Below are 14,277 nucleotides of genomic sequence, written 5' to 3' on the forward strand. Positions count from 1 at the left end.
GAGTGGGGGAGAAGCCAGTGGCGGAAAAGCACCAAGCACTGAGTCGGAGGAGGGTTCGCGGGTCGGGGGAGAGGGGGGGGAAGATCTCCTTCCACTAGCCAAGCCTGGCATCCTTTCATCGTCCAGGGAAGTCCTGGTATGGATGCATGCGTGTGCGTCTGTATGCATGCGTGTATGTAGGCTTGTCTTTATTTGCCCCCGCCCTTTCTTGATTGGTGTGTATATATGTATATATGGACACAATCCTAACCAGGTCTACTGAGAAGTAAGCCCTGTTTTGTTCAGTGGGGCTTACTCTCAGGAAAGTGTGGTTAGGCTTGCAGCCACGGTGTCATAAAATAATCTTATTGGGTAGTACTGTAGCTAAAGGAAGTCTAATGATGACTAAGGGCCCAGTCCTATCCAAGTTCCCAGCGCTGATGTAGCTGCAATGTAGCCCCAAATTTTCCCTTACCTTGCTTAGTCCTCTGTGACTGCCCCTCCCCACTACAGGATGCAGCGCATGCTCCATTGGCACAGCTGCATCAGCGCTGGAAACTTGGATAGCCCTAACGGAAGTATGGCTAACTTGTCTCACTGATTTGATTGTGACTGTCTTTGGATATGACTTTTTTGTTTTATGTTCTACTTCAGCATTCCTAATTGTGTATTTTTGTCGTTTGGATTCCTTAGAAATCTGCATGCACCTGTTCCATCTGATTCCCCAGCGCCTCTTGAGAGTTCAGTCCTTGATCAAGTTGACTTCACGATCCTTCATGGATCTAAAAGTTCTGGTTTCTTCCCTGAATGATTTTGCTTCGCTCTCTCTTGCTGAAAGTTGGGACAATGTGGGGCTGCTTGTTGAGCCAAGTCCTCCCCATACTGTCAGTACTCTCTTTCTGACCAATGACTTGACAGAGGAAGTGATGGAAGAAGCACTGCAGAAGAAAGCAGATCTCATTCTTTCATACCACCCACCCATTTTTCGACCACTCAAACGTGTAACATGGAAAACTTGGAAAGAGCGCCTGGTGATCCGAGCTCTGGAAAACAGAGTTGGCATTTATTCTCCCCATACTGCCTATGATGCTGTACCTCATGGAGTCAATAACTGGCTTGCCAAAGGACTTGGTGAGACATTTCTATTTTTTAAACAATTACAGCAATTTTCAAGAATGATATATCAGTACAAGGCAGATGTGAGGAAAGCCAGCAATAACTAAACTTTGAGCTTTAAAAGTTACTTTTGAGCTTGTCTTCTAAGATTTAATGTTGCCATTTTATGTTGTTGAAAAGTGCTGTATACCTTTCCTTCTTCATACATACCTAATCTGTTCCTGCAAACAGCCCTTATAGTGAATATCTGGATGGGTACAGTTATATTTCCATGGAAAAAAATTCTTACTCGTTCCAAAACCATTTCAAGTTCACCCCCAAAATCACCCTAAACGTCAATAGCATAAGAAAAAAGTTACGTGACACAGTAGAATAGAATAAATAACATTTGTGTAGCATCAATAATGTGTTAAAGTTGACAATAAAAATGTTTCAGAGATTTTAGCATCACAAAATGAAGTTCAGCACCTCAGACTTTAGTTTCAAAGTTTGAGCAGCTCTCTTACGTTCCACCTGCTTTTCCATACCCTTTTTCATCTTCTTCAGGACTCATATTCATAGTAATTTGTAGAAGCAGCTCGAAAACAGATGCACTATAAAAGGCATGTGATGCATGCGGGTAGACTGGGCTCCACATCTGGAAGCCTGGTAGTCCTGGGCTCCAAAGACTTTTCTGCCTGTTGCCACCCTCCCCCTTTCTGTTTTGCCCTCCCTCTCACAATTTGAAAGGGGCCCACGAGAAACTTTTTATCCCCTGATAAAATTCCTCTCAGAGGCCCTGGTGCTGCCTATCAGGCAGCGCATCTCACATGGAGGGCGCCTTTACTCCAACCATGGTTGGACCTTCAAGGGTCCTGAACGGTGCTTCCCCTAAAGTCTGCAGAAGCACACCTGAGAAAAGGGGCACTTCTGGACCTCTGTCATATCAGGAGGAAAGATCAGAATTCAGTTTGAACTCCTGGAACTCCTTGGGCATAAGAGGCAAATTTGACACCTTCTGTGTCTCTGGAACTTAAAGTGAATGGGAGCAGACTGAGTAAAATGGGAGGTAGACATTGCCTCTGCAATAGACTTTGTCCTTCCCCCCCCCCCATTCCTGGACCTTATATTGAAAATCTTAGTATGGATAAAGAGGGATAATAGGTGCAATATGGATAAGTGAAAATCTGTATAGGGAAAGTACTTATAAAGAGAAAAGAATGTGCAGGCATCAGGCTTAGGTCCCCTTAGGAAACTGGCAAGGAGGTAGGATGTGGTGTGAGCAGTGGCCCCTTTAAGAGTAAGGCCTGGGCATCCAGCAGAGAGTGTGCTGCACAGCTGCAGCACACTTGAAAGCAATAGGTCCATCAGGCATAAAAGCACCTGATGAAGGGAGAGTTTGGTGTGGGTAGGAGGAGGAAAGTTTGGACTGGAGAAATGGACTAAGGAATTGATGGCTAATGGACTTTGGAAGCTGCTGGAGCAGAAACTACTGGAGACACTAAGACTGGTGTTTGACTCCTGTGCCCAAGACCTGTTAAGGACCAAGGGGCTGCTGGCAGGAAGGGAGGACCTCTGTAGGTTAAACAGGTGAGCTACCCTGGTGGTGGTGTCCAGCAGTACTGCAGGGCAGAACCAGGGTCATTCTTGAGGAAAGAAGGGGAGCTAATTAACTAAAAGTGGGCATAATTCTCCAGGCAAGCTTGGACTGGGAATCTGGCAGAACAGGTGGGTTGCAGATGGATGACTACTTCACTGAAGCTAAGTATTTGCCTTGTTGCAATTCAGGAAAAAAACTCAGAGCTCAAAAGTGAAAGACAAAAACCAATCACATTATTTCAGATAATGGCAAAATAGTTCACTGGAGCTCTGTGTGGGCTGGTGCAGATGAAAATCCATACTGCAATCTCTTAACCATGGTTAGGGGTTTGGAAGTGGATAGTTGAATTGCACACTCCCTTCATCCACTCCTGTCCTCTATGCCAGGGGTCTCCAAACCCCAGCCTGGGGGCCAGATGTGACCCGCGACAAGCCTCTATTTGGCCTGCAGCCAGCCTCTTGTCCCCTGAAAGCCTCTGGCCCACTCAACTGTATGTGACCAAGCTGTGCTCTGGTTGTGTCTGGAGGGTGTTCTGAGGGCCAGAGAGGTTGAATGAATGAGCCCATTCATTCATTATCTAAGTTCCATCTCTAATTTATTTATTTAAATTTTATATTTAAATTTTTTTTCTGGCCCTCAACACTATGCCAGATATTTGACCCTCTGACCAAAAAGTTTGGAGACCCCTGCTCTGTGCTGATTTCTTATGCACAAATTAACCATGGTTAAAATTGGTTCAGATTTAACCAACCTTAACCATGATTAATTTTCAACCAAACCACTTTCAGTCTTGGTTAAGGTGGGCAAGGCATAGTTTAAATCAAAGTTAAGGGCAGGCGGAGGGTAAGTCTTTTCCAAAGCTTATAACTATGGTAAAGAGATTGGAGGTAGCTGAAGTTGGTTCCTGTTAGACTTGTGGATTTCCAGATCATCAATATTAGCTGAAGTGCCATGCCCCTCTGGACTTGAGGAATCGGAAAGAAAACATGGTGCCACCAATCTTCTCAAATAAAATTGGGAGAACAGCCCTAAATTTCTCTGAAGAATCCAACACCTAATAGGGCTTTAAAACAGCCCAGGTACTCTAAAATATGTCCCACCATGTAGGAACTTATGCTGTCAGGAGAGCTGCTATGTAAGGATTGGAAATAGTTCTGACAGCCATCTGCCTTATGCTTTTTTCCCCCAGAAAAACCACATCCTACAATGATTTTGGTCTATTCTGCTTCAGAATATTAATGGGGAATAAATAGTATTATACTAATGAATACTAATTGCATGTTTGAACGATCCCTCATGCCAAAAGTGCCCTGCACACAGAAAATAAGCATGTAATGGCGAAAGCTGACTGGAATTCCTTTTCCTAACAAGCTTATTATTCACTGCCATATTCTTAAATATTATAATGATCACTACTCAACTATGCTTGTAAGCCAGATGCTGATGTACCATGAAGGCAAAAACTCAGTATAATGTGATGGAACTTTACAAATTGGTACAAAAATTATGATACTGGGCCAAATAGCCACCTTATCTATTTTAAGGCATATGGATTAGTTGCCAGGAAGGTAGAATGTTGCCAGTATAAACATTAATATGCATTGTTACCTTCTTTTTCTCAGGTGCCTGCACCTCTGTCCCTCTGCGACCTTCAGTGGCTCCTAATTATCCCACAAAGGGGTCTTACCGGGTTGAGTTTAGCACTTGCTCTGCTGAAAACCTTGACAAGGTTTTGTCCGGGGTGCAGGGGATGTCGGAGGTGTCACACACGGCAGTGCACCCTGTCAGGTACTGTGAAAGGCGGCTGCCCAAAGCTTTTTTCTTGCATTGACACATACTGTTTAAAGTATGTGTTTAAAGTTGCCAAAATTTGTGCCAAGTATGTGTTTAAAGTATACTGTTTAAAGTTGCCAAAATTTCAGGTTTTGTGCTCACTAGTCAGGTGGGCGTGTTTGTTCCAATTAGCTGAGTATTTATGAGAAGCCAGCATTTTATCTGGAAACTCAGTGGAAGCATGGAGAATTGTTACAAGGATACTAGGGGGAAAAGGATGTTATGGTGCAGAGGAAAAAAAGAGTTTGAGTGCTAACTTGCCATAATTGCATTGGCTTGCAATGCAAAAACAGTTTAACTTGTGTAAGCAGCATCTTCTGATCCACAGAAATGTTCTCCTAATAATGTCAGCCTGGTTTAGTACAGTTGTTTATACTTTCCATAGAACAGAAGAGATCTTGCATTCTGTTAACCATCTCCTTAAATCAGGGCTAATTTGCTAATACTGGATGTATATCCAACATAGGTAGTTTCATATGAAATCTTATGCCAAATAAATCAATTAGTGTCTAAGGTGCCACAGCAATTTGTTGTATTCTTGTTTTAACAAAATAGCATGGCTAATCCTGGGGAACCTTTTGTTTTCTTAAATGATTCAGTGGAGGCCTGACCTAAGCCTTCTGTGTATAGGCTGAAAAGTGCAGCTGTGCCCAGGCCCCATATGTGTTGCGGTCCACAGTAGGGAGTGTTGCGGTTCACAGTGCTGCGGTTCACAACTCTTATTTAGAGGTTGGCCATTTATCAAATTATGCCTCAGGTACTGGAATGAAGAAGGGTAGAGAGGTGTGCAAAAGACTATCTGAAATCAGTGATGTTTACAGAAGGCCCTCTCCAGCTTCTTACCAGCCTCAGAGATGCATCCTAGTTGATCAGTAAGTGCCATAAGGGCAGTTGGTCACTCACATCCTGACTGTCTCAGTATCAGCTTGACTCATGTCAGACTCTCTGTGATCCAAGCAGGTGCATCCTGTTCACATGATCCATACCAGGCTGGTATTTGTATTATGTATCTAGGACTGTAGGGGCAGTTGTATTCTGCCCTGCTGTTTATGTGGTCCATGGGCTGGTCTGAGTCCTAAGGTCGTAGTTCACATTGTTATCCACTCAAAGCAGAATGAGTAGGTCAGGAAAGAAGTGTTAATCAAAAAACTTCTACCTTTTCCAAGGATTGAAGGTGAAGAGCAAACACAAGTCAGCTTGAATTGTACCCAGCAAGCCTTGCTGCAAGTAGTGGCCTTGCTTTCCCAGAACAGCTCTCTTTATCAAAAAATGGAAATCATATCCTTGCAGAAGGTAAGCACCACATGTGTCTAGATTCAGCTCTTTGGAATATGCTTTGTTTGAGAAAGGCACCAGATCATGAACTGTAAAAAGGTTTGAGAGACAGTCTGAACTTGGTCACTATCTAAAGAGCCATAGATGGTGGAAGAGAGGAAGGACAAACCTGTGTGTGCCCTCCTCTGCCCATCTTTCTTGTCGTCCTTCCCTTGGGCATCCAGGTAAATACAAAACTTTTCTTTAAACCACAGTTTCAAATTGGATTAGGAAACTAAGGGCACAATCCTAACCCCTTATGTCAGTACTTTCCAGCGCTGGCATAGCGGTACCAATGGGACATGTGCTGCATCCTGCAGTTGGGTAGCACTCACCGAGTCTGCCTCAAAGTAGGGGAATGTTTGTTCTCTTACCTCAGAGCTGCATTGCCCTTATGTCAGTGCTGGAAAGTACTGACATAAGGGGTTAGGATTGGACCCTAGTTTAAACAATCCCCCAACAAAGTAGAATATCAAACAGTGTGATCCTGATTTGTTCACCACAAGAAACAGTGGTTGTGGTTTTAAGAAAGTAGGAAGGGTTCGATTTAATAGAAAGCACATGGACTATCAGCTGGTTCATAATCCAGCAACCTGTTATGCATCAACTTTTAAAAATATTTTTAATTGGTGCCTACTTTGTGCCCTCATTATGAAAAATGCCAGTATAAATAGTTAATGTGCTTATCTCCAGAGTGGTACGTAGCAGTGACTCTAAAGCTCCTCAAATATAGGAAGATTTCTGAACAGCCAACGGTTCCTCTTCCTGTATGCAACCATCTTGTGTGTGTTGCTGCTAGTCAGTTTCCATGCCGCTCAAGAACAGCTGCATCTCTAACAAGGCAAATCCAAAATCCCCTTCAGAAATGGGGGTAGCTACATTGCACTTGGAAACCTTTCACTTTCCCTCTTTACCATCCCCTTTCCTTCCTCTATCTCTAGTGGTTAGGAGCTGGGGTGAAAGATCAGGGACTAAAACTCCTTTTCCTTAAGGTGACATTTTTCCTGATGCACCAAATACATACTGCAACCACCACTATAAAAGAGGATCATACAGTCTCTTCCTTAAAAGAGGGGGGTTTTCTGTAATACGTTGGTTTGTTATCCAGTCTCATATCCAATAGAACTGTGTGGTTTAGTGTATTTTCTTTATAATAATTCCCCTAAATAATTCAGCTCTTTGGTAACACTATAGTCTGTCAGATCATCTGAACCAGGCCAATGACTGTGGCCCTTTAGAGCACCTTTGTGGTATGTATTTTTAAAAAATATATACTTGCGGATGCTGACTGTGATTTGAATGCCCATTGTTGTGGTAGCCATTAAGTTGAAATAAAGGAGTCACAGATATCTAAGCATTTCCAAACTAACCCTTCTGCTTTTTCCCAGCCTCTGCTTGAAGATACTGGAATGGGGCGTTTATGCACCCTGGAGGAGCCAGTCTCTATATCTGTCTTGACTGAACGAGTGAAAAGCCACCTGGGACTGTCTCATATTCGCCTTGCTCTTGGAGCAGGGAAGTCACTGGGTATAGTAATGATTGTATTAAATTTTATGACAGAAAGTATTGGCAAATGCAATGCATGCTTCTTAAAAACCTTTGCTCAGTATTTTGAAGGAGGAGGCCTGCTTGTTAGAGCAAAGTTCTGATTTCTTTTCTAATATTAGCAAATGCAGTCTGGCACGAATTTTTATCTGTTCTGAAGATGAATTGGAAGCAGCTTATTCAACTGAAGTCAATGGACCAGCTGGAACTGCTTTGTACTGGTTTAGATCAGTAGCCACCTTTTTCTTTTTATGGCCATTTGCCTGGGTGTTTTGTTATCCTACAAGAATTTCTTCTAGAGATGTAAAACATGGGAGAGAGAATCAAATCTATATGCTGTTAATGATTTTGCTACTATCGCATATATGGCATGTGAATGTGTAAAGCAGTCCTTCTACTGAGTCATGCTATTGGTCCATCCAGTCCAGAATTGTCTGCTCTGACTGGTAGCAGCTCCCAAGCAGAGTGGAATCTTTCTAGGGCCTTGCTGCCCGATTCTTTGGCAGTGGTGGGGATTGAACTTGGTACCTTCCACACCAAGATATGATAGATATGTGCTCTGTCCTTGAGCTGTGGCTCGGCCCCATAAAACTCCTGGACAGCCTACTGTTTCTTAGAGGAACTAAACCATTTAACCGCACTATCTACTCTCTTGTAGAGTCCAGGGTGAAGATGGTTGCTCTCTGTGCTGGTTCAGGATCTAGTGTTCTGCAAGATACAGAAGGTGATCTCTATCTCACAGGTAAGAAACATTGTTAGATGTAATTTTTGAAAGTTGTCCAAGCAGAATCTGTATAATTGTCCAAGAATTTAGGAAGGAAACACACAGACCAAAACAGCAAAACTAATGCCTGTTTCTTGTATGTTTCTCTAACGGAACCACTGGCATTCATTGGCTGGATTCATCTGAATACTTTATGCATAACAGCAAGAATGCACAAAAAAATCTTGTTCTGAGACTTCATCTAAGGCTATAGAAAGGGAACAGAGTAGTCACACAAATTACTTGAATGATATAGAAACTAAAGACTGGATGGGGATATGGAAAGTATTGCATGTAAAATGCAATATGCATGCAATGTGTTATTTTTTTATCTGTTTTAAACTATGTTAATATGTTTTAACCTTGTTTTGTAAGCTGCCTTGAGTCCCTTTGGGGAGAAAGGTGGGGTAATAATAAAAATAAAAATGTAAAAGCCTTTCATTCTCCATAATGTGTTTTCATGGTACCTGCAATACACTTGCAGAATCAGGGAATTAAAGTAGGGTTCTATTGAACCCAGCTCAGTTGAGTGCTGGTATTGTGCTTGACTGGATCAAGTCCAGAGTTTTCTGTATTTATCTTATGTTTTCATGCCAATACATCTGTTTACTGTTGATTATTCTGTGTCTTAGTGAATTACAAGTGATGGGTCTCCTCTTAACTGTGTTGCTAGGAGAGATGTCCCACCATGATGTACTAGATGCTACTGCCAAAGGGATAACAGTGATTTTGTGTGAGCACAGTAACACTGAGCGAGGCTTTCTGTTGGAGCTGCAACGAGTGCTGGCTGCACACCTTGAGAAGATCTCTATCATAGTTTCAGAGCGAGACAGAGACCCTCTTCAGGTGGTATAAAGAGAACAAGCTTCACTGTATCTTTCAGGGGCAGAACATACAAGCACGTTAGGTACAGAGTGGAAGAATACAGTGACAAAGACTAAGTGGAAAACGAATGACCAGCAGGGTGTCAAATGTGTTTGAGGAACATGATCTGCTTAGAATGTATCATGGTCATTCTAGCATTAGCTCAAATATTTAGATGTTTTGTTCCACATCAACCTAACGACTCATTTTTAATTTTAGCACACTTATACTTTAGAGCAGCATACACAGAATTATCCCATTTTATTGGAACCACCCTGTGAAAGGGGTTAGGCTGTGCCAAAGTGATCTCCCATGGAATCCAGTGAACAGCAAGTAGACATTTGAACAAGAATTCTGTAGAAACAGCCCATTATGCCACCCTGGATCCTACCAAACAAACACCAATACTGGCAAAGTCAGTCCAAATGGAAAGATCTGAAAAATGGTCAGGCTTTTATGTCTTCAAAACAAATGAATTCTGTATCTATAAAGCAGTCACAATCTTATGTGGTGGAGAAATTAGGCAGGAGGCCAAGCAATTGAAAAGGAATTGCCAATAGCAGTTGTTCTCCCTTGTGATACTAAGTTATTGCTTGCCCATGGTGAAGACAGTACCACCTCTTGAAACTGGAGCATGGAGTATTGCTTTCCTTCTGCACTCTTGTTAAGGGAAGCTGCTTTTTCTTATGAGGGTGCCAGTTAAAAGTAAATAGACACCAAGCACAAGGCAACGCAGCATATTGTTACTAACAGGATGCACAATAGTCTGCAAACCTTTTTTCTGAGTACATCAGTGCAGACAGAGGGTTTGTTCTGGAGCCTGCTAAAATATATGCCCATGCTGATCTACTAGAATTGATTCACTGAACTAATGTTACCAACATGATTTTCTTATTGATGAATGTGCTGACTAATAAAGTGACACTTAATTTGAATTAACTGATGAGTTGCTGTTTTATAAGCTAACAAGTTCCAACTGTTAATAAATGAAGATGAAGTCATCAAGTCATCAAATTTCTAAATGTATTGTGCACTAACCATGCAAGTTGTATGATCATATAGCCTAATTTGAGAAGATACTGATTCAATAATTAACATTGATTACATCATTACTTAAACAAAATCTGGCCTTTATGCGTAAGAATTAGAAATGCATTGCCTTTAGTTTTCAGATTTTCCAAGGTTCACATGTCTTGGGCAAAAATACCTCACTTTATTATTTTTCCTTCCATTCCACCTTTTAACAATTCAACTTTAAAAACTATGTTCAGAAGAATTGCTGGTGCATATATGAATCTGGATCATGCAGGAGGTCCAGGAGAACCGAAATTGCTCCTTTCTGCTTTCAAAAAAGCATGTTTGATCAGTTTTCTCCCAAAAACAGATTCTACGTATATTAAAACTCAGAACAGATTGCCTTGATTCTGTATTGGCTCATGATTTGAGCCCCTAGAATGAATAAAAGAGCCAGATTCCTTCCTTAAATGTGAAAGTCAATTTTGAGCAGCATCTTATACAAAATTCAGACTTAAAGCCTTCCATCAAAGAAGTTATCAGGACAGCAACACTATTTCCTTCAGTATTATTGTTTAGTAACAATAATCCTTCAGTATTAATGTTTAGAAAGCACTGAAGCTTGAAAGTCCCATCTGCAGCTTCCATATCATGCATGGTGCATGTTTAAAATACTAATAGTTAACTAGTGCCATATGCACTTTGGCAGTACAATAAAAATACAACAATATGCATGCAGCCTTGTCAAATAATTGGTCAATAGATTTGACTAGATGCTTTAAAATATTATAGGTTGATCTGGCAAACCTACATCAACAAGATCTGATGTAGGGTAAGTATTTAGGCCAGGGGTGCTCAATAAGTTGATCTCGATCTACCAGTCGATCTCGAGGCAAAATGAGTCGATCGCAGGCTTGGGAGTGATGCATCCCTGGGAGTGAGCCCCGGTTTCTCTATTGGGGCTGACTCATGAGTAGACCTGGAGAGGAGCCGCTGGCAGGCTTCTCTCCTGTCCACGCATCCCTGGGAGTGAGCCCCGCTGATTCTCCTGGGGATGACTTACCTTTCCCGTTTTTGCACTGGTATGTATGGAGATCTGCCCCCCCCCCTCTTCCATCTGTTGGTTCTGTGTGCAAGGGGTTTTGCACTGGTCTTGCTGTGATGTCTGTATAGAGATCTTCCCTCCCCCACATCTTTCCCCTGTTTTTGCACTGGTCTGTATGGAGATCTGCTCTCCCCCCCCACTTGTATTGGAATCAAGGAAGATCTGGTGAGGACGTAGATGTGGTGTCAGCAGTGGCCCCTTTAAGGGAAAGGCCTGGGCATCCAGCAGAGTGTGCTGCACAGCTGCAGCCACTTGAAGGCAATAGGGCCCTCAGGGATATAAGAACACCTGAGGCAGGAAGGGCTCCACTTATTTATGTGAGTCAGCCTTTTCCTACATGAATATCATTAAGTCAAGTACCGTTCCACCATGACTGATGAACATTTGGAAGTGTGCTTGAGGCTGGCTGTCAGCAGCTACTGTCCAGACTATGCATCCTTGGCTGATTCACTTCAGTGCAAGTCATCAAAGTAAACTCAAGTAATTACAAAAAATGTTTATAATTATGCTGTGTTGTGCAATATTGGCTCATGCGGTTATGCAAGGTACACCAACATACACTGTACACATAAATGTTATATGTTATGATGGTGCGAACATTGTAAAAAAAACTCTGGTAGATCTCCGGGCCTTGCTGGGTTTCAAAGTAGTTCTCGAGCCAAAAAAGTGTGAGCACCCCTGATTTAGGCAAACTACTACAATCTATTTTTCTGTACATAATACTCTTATGTCTCAATTTTTTCCACCATTCCAAATATAGGTCTGTCTTAGGAATGGAAAGCTGTTGGTTATTGAGATGGTGTGATAGAACCATACCATTGCAGCATTACAAATTACTTTATTTAGAGAATTTACTTCCAATGCCATTATCATTTAAAAAAACTTAAAAATCTGTAATTTGCAGGTTTTTTCATTGACATAGTTGCCAATTTAAATTCACACTTGTAAAATGTCTTGTATTCTGGGCAAAAGCCTCCATCTTCTATCCTTAAGGTTTCTGATTTAGGCTGCAAGATGAAATAAATCATCCACGCGATTCTGAATCTGTGCTGTTCATAATTGGCTTTGCCCAAGTTCAGGCACTTCCTGCCACTGCCGCCATCTCTTCCTACGTGTACTGGAAGACCAACAATATAGTCCATATATGAAGCACTGGAATACATCCATCTGTTGCTAGAAAAAAAAACTAAGCTGCCAGCAGCCATCCATGCAACAAAATTTGGATATTTTCAAAAACAAGCAACTCCAGAAGGCTTATGGGCAGAAGGCACATTTTCAATACAGATACCTCTTGTTTTACACATGTTTGATTTAGATATTTTTGGAAGGACACACTTGTTCAATATCAAAACCTAATTTACACTCATACATGTTTTTAATAACAGACTCCCTGCATGTCTGGCTGGCAGCATAGTCATATGGGATGCTTCTTGAGTTGCAGTATTTCAAACATCTTTAAATCATGAAACTGTTTTCCCTATCAAACGTATCTGAAAAACGGAAGTCCTTAACTCCTGAGAATTTTCCTGTGCTGAGGGTGGCTGTGCAGCCTCAAGCAGCACTTGGGAGGGGGAGGGGGGAGCATTTTCAGACTGCATATCAGATCTTGTTGCACTGCCCAGTTCCAAAAACACTGTTGCAACTGTCAGATCACTGTGCAAGAGACAAGAATGTTGAACGTATGGTTTTCAAAACCGTAAACCCCATGTAAAAGGAGAGGTGCCTGTACATGACATTTTCTTCGTCTGCAATGAAAGACAACAAACAGGCATTATCCAAACTGGTAAACCTGAGCAGATCTAGATTGTACTCCATTATTGCAGGCAGATACAACTCCCAAGATGTGACAATTTATTACACTACAAGAAGTATTACAGTAGTACTTGCTACAAATTTGGACATTCAGGCTTCATTATCTTTTTGTAAAAAGTCAGTCAAGGTCCCGGTATCCACAGGAATTAGTAAATATTCCACTCCATCAGCACCCTGAAAATAAATATACTGTATAGATTAGTCCAAAGCCATATACATGGTCAACTATTTATACAAGTTTCAGTACACCAACATTAATTTGTTTATTAAAAATATCAGTAAGACAAACAAATTGAAGTCTATTTTCTGTTCCTAAGAACATGATACAACAAAAATTTGTAGAAGACAGTTGGCACTCTTAGCTTTGTATGTGTCTTGCACAAGACAGAGTAACCCCGACATTGTTTCAATGTCTTGCTTACTACACATATTTCTGTCTCAATTTAAAAGCATATAGACAATAGCAGTTCTGTGGGCAGTGACCAATAGCATGTAGCTATAATCATTCATTCTAGATTACTTCAACGGTTAAGCATGCTCACAGAAAAGAGCACCTCACCCTTTTGGTCCGAATAAGCTTATGATCCCTGAATTCTGTGAGCTGAGCCCTGAGAGTTAAATCACTGTTGACAAGGAAGGCCTCCCGACACTGTTGGTAGAAATCTTGGAAGGAAAGCCCTAACAAGGAGAAAAAGCACGAAGTGTTAAAACAAAGTATTGGAACAGTTATAGGGCTACCTAAGTTGATGGGTGTTGAGGATAAATAAACCCTCTTCCCCCTGCCCCCAAAGGTAACAATATTAAATTCAGAATAATTTTAGACAATCTAAATGCCTAGGACTGCAGCAGAAACACACATTTAAAATAACAAACCAAAGCACCATGTTTAACAAACCAACTCATACCATCTCTGAAGTCACAAATCAACACAGAGGTCTCTGTATATACCAGTCAAATGGAATGCCAAAACATGGTTTTCCCACTTCAGAAGTGATGGCAAGCTATCATTTGCTGCTACATCAGAAGCAAAGGTGGAAACGGTAAAAGCAGCATGCCAGCACAGGATTGGAAGAGCTAGTGAAGTACAGTGGCTAAGAGCCTAACAGCGCAATCCTATCTTGTGCTGGAACAGGCAGGCCAGGAGGCCTGTGCAGTAACCAGTGCAAGATTGAGGCCTGAAGTGGCTCAACCAGAGGCAAGTGGAAACACTTCCTATTACTCCCAAGTAAGCCACCACAGCCCCCAGGGCCTAGGAGAGGGAGGTAAAGTGGGTAATTTGTACCTGGACCCAGGGTCAAAAAGGGGACCCAGAAATTTCCTGGGATCTTACATTTTCCAATCTCACCTGGACTC

The 14,277-nt window shown here is 41.8% G+C and overlaps 2 protein-coding genes across 2 annotated transcripts in view; one reads left to right on the top strand and one right to left on the bottom strand.

Moving 5' to 3' along the window:
- Nucleotides 1-52: 52 nt before the first annotated feature.
- On the top strand, nucleotides 53-13,171 carry NIF3L1 (NGG1 interacting factor 3 like 1). The gene is made up of 7 exons (XM_066619913.1): nucleotides 53-136; nucleotides 673-1,110; nucleotides 4,297-4,462; nucleotides 5,674-5,800; nucleotides 7,210-7,348; nucleotides 8,025-8,108; nucleotides 8,803-13,171. The coding sequence occupies exons 2-7, from the start codon at nucleotides 681-683 to the stop codon at nucleotides 8,982-8,984; spliced, it is 1,128 nt and encodes a 375-aa protein (XP_066476010.1). The 5' UTR covers nucleotides 53-136; nucleotides 673-680; the 3' UTR covers nucleotides 8,985-13,171.
- Nucleotides 11,782-14,277, bottom strand: part of ORC2 (origin recognition complex subunit 2) — a 33,511-nt gene continuing 31,015 nt past the window's right edge. The window contains exons 16-17 of the mRNA XM_066619781.1: nucleotides 13,484-13,602; nucleotides 11,782-13,098 (exon numbers count right to left, since the gene is read on the bottom strand). Coding sequence (XP_066475878.1) covers nucleotides 13,015-13,098; nucleotides 13,484-13,602 — 203 coding nt within the window. The 3' untranslated portion in view covers nucleotides 11,782-13,014. The remainder of the gene's footprint in view (nucleotides 13,099-13,483; nucleotides 13,603-14,277) is intronic.

Source organism: Tiliqua scincoides, chromosome 1, assembly GCF_035046505.1.
Source record: "Tiliqua scincoides isolate rTilSci1 chromosome 1, rTilSci1.hap2, whole genome shotgun sequence".
Classification (NCBI taxonomy): Eukaryota; Metazoa; Chordata; class Lepidosauria; order Squamata; family Scincidae; genus Tiliqua; species Tiliqua scincoides.

Bases quoted from the DNA above. Each gene is read 5' to 3' on its own strand.
- NIF3L1 (XM_066619913.1), top strand. From the start codon at position 681: ATGCACCTGTTCCATCTGATTCCCCAGCGCCTCTTGAGAGTTCAGTCC. The intron at 5,801-7,209 runs GTAAGCACCACA...GCTTTTTCCCAG, and splicing joins AAATCATATCCTTGCAGAAG to CCTCTGCTTGAAGATACTGG. The intron at 8,109-8,802 runs GTAAGAAACATT...CTGTGTTGCTAG, and splicing joins AGGTGATCTCTATCTCACAG to GAGAGATGTCCCACCATGAT.